This window comes from Scyliorhinus canicula, chromosome 5, assembly GCF_902713615.1.
Source record: "Scyliorhinus canicula chromosome 5, sScyCan1.1, whole genome shotgun sequence".
In the NCBI taxonomy this organism is placed as follows: domain Eukaryota; kingdom Metazoa; phylum Chordata; class Chondrichthyes; order Carcharhiniformes; family Scyliorhinidae; genus Scyliorhinus; species Scyliorhinus canicula.
In genome coordinates this window covers 136,390,718-136,397,112 of record NC_052150.1, presented here as the reverse complement: position 1 = coordinate 136,397,112, position 6,395 = coordinate 136,390,718, and the positions used below count along the sequence as shown (strand labels likewise).

The following is a 6,395-nucleotide window of genomic DNA, read 5'->3' as shown; positions in this document are numbered from 1 at the left end:
TTTACTCCGCATTGGATTCTCCTGGGAGATGCTGCTGTACAATTATGACAGCGTCATGGCTTTTGGCGTGTTTTTAATGTGCAGTCACAGGTAAGGTACAGCAGTGTAGTCTTTTCATTTGGAGTTGGTGGTAAGTTAATAACTGACCTGGGGTCTCAACCACTTCTCTTTCAAAATCTGAAACTTCCCTTGTTTTCCAGTACTTTTCTGCATATAACATACTTGGGCTTTGCATCCTTATTTGAATTGGCATAATTGACAAACCCATGGCTCAAAAAATCTTCTTTATGTTGCTTTGTTCCCAAGTTGCGTTTCTTCTTTCTAGGCTATTCACCAGAGAGCCTGGAGTTCTGTACAGAGCGAACACTCGCACTGCTCTGTCCAGCCATGGATTCTCCTGTGCAGCACACTCCAGATTCAGTTGAGATCCTGGCCAGTAGGTACACTGTCTATTTGTGTCTCTAGCCATCTTGTTCTTGTAACAAAATAATCCATCTTCACAGTCCTTTTGCCTTGATTGCTAGCAGTTAGTAAATGGAAGAAGCCCTTGCATCTGTGATTTGGTGTCAAAAGCACGTACATAGAGAGCACTTGACGTCAAGTGTACATACAGGGCGTGTGTGCTCACTGCTGTCACTTACGGCTAGAAGATTGTACACAGTCAATAAATCTGCTGGTACCGGCCGTTGGGCACGTCTCCCGCAATTGGGACCACCTCCGGAACGCCACCACTGATCATTCCACGATTCTCTCAACGCCTGCCCGTGATCCGTACTTTGAAAAATCCTGATCTGGGACACCAGGAAAATTCCTTTTTCTTTTGAGTAATAGCATGGGATCTTTCACTTTAAACTGAGAAAGCAGACATTGATCTATAGTTTCACATAAAAGGTGACCGCTCTGACAATGGAGTGCTTCCTAAACATTCCTAAACTGGTGTTTGACAAAAAACAGAGCTCAAGTCCATAGACTTGTTTCAACAACCTTCTGCTCAGGAGGAAAATAGCATTAGCCAGGGTTAATTCTGACATAATATTCAATAAGAAAAGGCCTAAATATCTTTGCCTAATCTTCAGTGGCATCACTGCCATAGGATCCTCATCAGCAACATCTTGGGAATGATCAGTGGTCCTGCAGCTTAACTGATCAGCAACTAATACTATAGTTATAGAGGCTGGGTGTTACTCCTGACCCATCAAAAGTTCTCAAACCTGAATGATTGAAAGCAAGATTGCAATGGAATACTCATTGTTTTCTCACATAGGTATAGCTGTAACGGCACTGAACAAGCTTGGTACCATCCAGCGCACAATGTTTTAAATCCACCCCTTTTCTACTTAATTCAACATCTGGCCTCCACCATTGGGCAATGTAGATCCAGTTTGTTCCACATACCGAAAACATTGTTGCATCAAGCTTATTTCAACATTGCCTCCTAACTCTGCAACATCTTCTACCAAAAAGCACCACATTCACCAACAGGTTAATTCTATTGTGAGTACGTCATGTAATTCCTTCAGTGTGAGCCAAATCCTGTAGTATCCTACTTGATACCATTTCAGGAGCGTTGTCACTAAAGTGCTGTAGCAGTTCAAAAAAAAGGCTCATTACCAAAATGTGACATTTTCTCTCAACTGCATCCCTAGAGGATTATTTTTAAAAAAGACTGAGCTAAACTGGAAGTTTTGATCGTGGCAGAGGTAGGAAGTGAAAAAGCACCTGAATTTATAAGTGTTAATGTATTTGCTAAAACTCCAATCTGTGTCTCATAGTGACACCACTAACACTAAAAAAAGCAACTGACCGTGAAAGGGTTTGAAAGCTCTTCACTCCTGTGAATGTGAAAAGCTTCAGAGGCATTGGCGATAGGAATTAAAAGAAGAAACAACTAAATGACTGAAACATATTGAGACCCATATGGTGATATTAAATATTTGAGGTGAGAGGAAGATGGAGCAATATGTTGGATAGAAATTGAGTAAATTGACAAATAGCAATAGACAAATTGAGAAACTAAGAAAAAATATAAAGGAAACAACCAGTTCATAGACAAACAAAAATAGAGAAAGTATTAAAGCTAAAGAAAATAGACTGAGTATGAAGTGCTCGGAGCAGTACCACAATACAGGGGTAGTTAGTTAATAGTCGAGAGTGACCTTTGAGTGGAGTGCAATGGACAGACGGATAGATACGGTTCCAGTTGAGGAGATAAAGTGCTTGATGAGGCAAGAAGGGGAAAAATGCTATTCAGAGGAAAATCCTAATTTTCATAGATTCTGTGGATACCAAGTATGACTGCTGTTGACAAAGCAAACAGACTGTGGTTCTACTTCAGATTCAGGCTTTGAAGTATAACCGAGATAGATCATCTTTTCACTCCAGATGTATTCCAAAAAATATTAGTGTTCGTTGGCACTTTCCCAGCGATTTGAAGATTTCTCTTGTAGGTGAAAACTTTTCAACTATGCAGTTTTGAATAGGAAGGAAGCGGGATTTCATATTCTGGAACAAGCATGTGACCATGCAGCTCCAGGGTCGAAGAAATTGGCTCAGATTTTGCAGTCTGTTACGGGAGTAAGATGCTTACAAAGACCTAGCAATCTCTGGCATGGATTTCGCCTTTCCTGAAATAAATTACATTTTACAGTCAGTTCATCCAGAAATAATGATGTCATCAACAGTCTAAGCAGCCAATTGCATTGAAGAATTCTCGCATAGCAAGCCAGGAACTGAAAATGACTGATTATCCTTTATTTTATGGATGGCACTGCTGCCTCATAGCGCTAAGGACCCGGATTTGATCCCACCCCCGGGTCACTGTCTGTGGAGTTTGCACATTCTCCCCGTGTTTGCATGAGTCTCACCTCTCTCTCTCCCCCCCAAAAATGTGCAGGGTAGGTGGATTGGCCACAATGAATGTACCCTTAATGAGTAAAAAAGGAGAATTGGGTACTTTAATTTTATTTTTAAAATCCTTCACGTTAAAATCTTTCTACCAAGAGCAATAAGGATTTGGCCAGATACATGGGATTGAGATGGGAGCTGAAATATGATACTTGACATATATATTTTTCAATGTTCTGCAATTTATTGTGAAGTAATTGGACAGTCCACAAATAAAAAAAACAACTATTTTTTCTGAGTGATGGAGGTTGTTCAGCAGTCGCTATCATAGAATTTACAATGCAGAAGGAGGCCATTTGGCCCATCGAGTCTGCACCGGCTTTTGGAAAGATAACCCCCCTTGAGCCTCCACCCCATCCCAGTAACCACATCAACCCTTTGACAACATCATACGATCAACAACATGATCCAGTAGAGAGCAAAGTCCAGGATAATAACCGAGATGCAGAAATGAAAGGCAATCCTTAGGATAAAGACTTCTTCACAGGAGCACAAAGAAAGCCAGAATCAATGATGAGGCAGGATCAGGATCAATGAACACTCTGAAGGATCTCTCCAGGATTCCGACAATCGAAGCATGAGACATTATTTCTTCCACTATACTGTCTCACCAGAATCCAGGCGGTCAACAATCTAGGCTCCGACTGGAGGGCATGACTCAACCATGATGGCTGCACCCAATCCCTCCCGACAGACAACACAGGACTAGTGGTTGGAAGGCCACACCAACCCCTGGTCACGAAGACAAGATTAGATGTACTCCATTACCTTTCTCTAATGTAGGAATCTCCTTGTGTCCCCATTGCCTCCATAAAAAAACACTCCAATTCTTGGAATTGGGCCTTGACAACCTGTACCTCAGAGCTGAGAGCTTGATCCAGAACAGCATCCTTGTTGGCAGCCATCATCCATCGATACACACCACACTGTCTGGGCGGGAACCTGCTAAAAAACAACTGCTAAAATGGCAGGGCCCCACCTCAACTCCATGGCAAGGGTTTAAACATTCTAATTGTCCTCCACCATGCAGAAACATTAACTAACAATTCTCGGAACATGGTATAAACCATGTAAACCAAGAAAGGACAAAAAAAAAATGTGCGTGAGGATAAAAAGACGAATTAAAAGAACAGTGGAGCGAGAGCTCGCAAAAATGCAACAGCTCCCAGGTAAAATTATTTTGAGATTAAAGTATGAAATAAATGACCTTGTTTGCCCTTGGAGGCAACGATGACCATATTCATCATCTGTGGTTTCAGTGGGACTGTTGAAGCAGATTTGCACCCTGAAGCTTCTGCTAAGAATAGGACAAGATCCCGCAGACGATTCAATTTGGATGAGTTGCTGACTCAAGATTTCTTCTCCTTGTGTTTTCTCCCTGCCACTGATTTAAAAAAAAAAAAAAAAAAAAAATTTCATTTCAGGATGTGGGCTTCACTGGCTAGGCCCATCCCGAATTGCTCTTGACAAGGTGGTGGTGAACTGCTTTTGTCTACTTGATTTTCAAGGAGGCTGCATTGTCTTTTATTTGGTTGCGCCAGGTACAGCGATCCTGGAGAGCTTCTCTTGGGGCTCTAACTCAATATTAATTCTCTTAAGTGAAGCCTTCCAAGAGTTCTTGTAGCATTTCCTTTGACCGCCATCATAGCAAATCCCAGATTCAAATTTTCCATACGAGATTCTCTAAGCAAGTGTGTAAGTGTCAGACATTCTGGCTACATGACCAGCCCAACTCCATTGAGAAGGCTACACTTGCAATCATCATCAACATAGATAGCATGAGAAATAGATATATTTAGCAAAATGACCTTTGATCCCAGTTTAAGGCTTTTGCCTGTATAGCAACAAGTAGGTTAGGACTTCCAGTGATATCATGTAAGAGCAAGTCGCAGGAAAGGTGGCTCCCGCCAGGGTCCTTGTTTTTCAATCTTTTTTGCCAGTTTTTTGGGGGTATTTTGTGTTTAAACCCAGCTGGCTGAACTGGGTAATCATGATTCGATGGAACTCTGTCGAACGTCTCGTCAAAAAAGCCCACTGGAAAGAAACCCCAAACTGGTAGCCCTGTGAGGGAATCTTAAGGAGCGAAGATGGCGGCGGGGCGGTGCTCATCACGGTAGGCATGCTGGCTGTCGTGGTGGAGCAGGAGCTAGAAAAGTTCGGGAAACAAATGGACAGGCAGTTTGAATGGCAAGGTAAAGAGATGGAGCCTATTAAACCCACCATCAAGGTGGCATTGGGCCACATCCGAGAGCAAAGACTTCAAAAGCTATGAACAAGCAAGGTGAGACATTGAAAGGCGTGGAGGAGGCCTTATGTGGCATGGGAGGTAGCTTGACTTGTTTGAAGCAGAGATACGGCTCGTGGCAGAGAGCAACAAGAGCCTGAAGGCAAAAGCTCAGGACTTGGAGAACAGGTCGAGGATATTGAACCTCAGGATGGTGGGGTTGCTGGAGAGCTCAAGTACTTATTGGAGGTGGTTTCTTGGCTGAGGGGGTTGGGGAGCACTCTGGCAGAAGCCACAGCCAAATGAACCACCACGGGCAGTGTTTATTTGCTTTCATAGCTTCTACAGGAAGGAACAGGTCAAGAAGAACAGCAGTATTGATCGGAGCAAGAGGCTAGGGTAGTTGTTGAACGGGCAGAAATAGTATTCAGCGAGTCTGTGAGGAAGGATAAACAGTTGATAGGGCAAAGTTGTACTCCGTGGGATGAGTTAAGGTGTGTTTGTTTCAATGCAAGGAGTGTTAGGAATAAGGGAGATGAACTTCGAGCATGGATCAGTATTTGGAACTACGATGTTGTGGCCATTACGGAGACATGGATTTCATAGGGGCAGGAAAGGTTGTTCGATGTTCTGGAGTTTAGCTGTTTTAAGAAGAATAGGAAGGGAGGTAAAAGAGGAGGGGGAGTGGCACTGTTAATTAGAAAGGGCATCGCGCGTGCAGAAAACGAGGTAGTCGAGGGGCCGTTAGTCTACTGAGTCAGTAAGGGTGGAAGTCAGAAACAAGAAAGGAGCAGTCACTTTATTGGGAGTTTTCTATCGACCCCCTAATAGCAATAGAGAGATGGAGGAACAGATTAAGCGGCAGTTCTTGGAAAGGTACAAAAGTCCGAGTTGTTGTCATGGGTGACTTCAACTTTCCTAATATTGACTGGAACCTCTTTACTGCAAATGGTTTGGATGGAGCAGATTTTGTCAGGTGTGTCCAGGAAGGATTCCTGACTCAATGTGTAGATAGGCCGAATTGGGGAGAGGCCATATTGGATTTGGTGCTTGGCAACGAATCAGGCCAGGTGTCAGATGTCTCGGTGGGAGAGCATTTCGCTGACAGTGACCGTGAATCCTTGACCTTTACCATAGTCATGGAGAGGGATAGGAACAGACAGTATGGGAAGGTATTTAATTGGGGAGGGGAAATTATACTGCTATTAGACAGGAGTTGAGCATAAATTAGGAATAGATGTTCTTAGGGAAATGCACAACAGTAATG

The 6,395-nt window shown here is 43.0% G+C and overlaps 1 protein-coding gene across 2 annotated transcripts in view; it reads left to right on the top strand.

Annotated features, from left to right (window-relative positions):
* The first annotated feature begins 372 nt into the window (after nucleotides 1-372).
* The window catches only part of LOC119966291 (growth factor receptor-bound protein 10-like), a 200,718-nt gene continuing 194,695 nt past the window's right edge, over nucleotides 373-6,395 (top strand). For both annotated transcript variants that reach the window (XM_038797747.1, XM_038797748.1), the window contains exon 1: nucleotides 373-440. In XM_038797747.1, coding sequence (XP_038653675.1) covers nucleotides 388-440 — 53 coding nt within the window. In that variant the 5' untranslated portion in view covers nucleotides 373-387. The remainder of the gene's footprint in view (nucleotides 441-6,395) is intronic.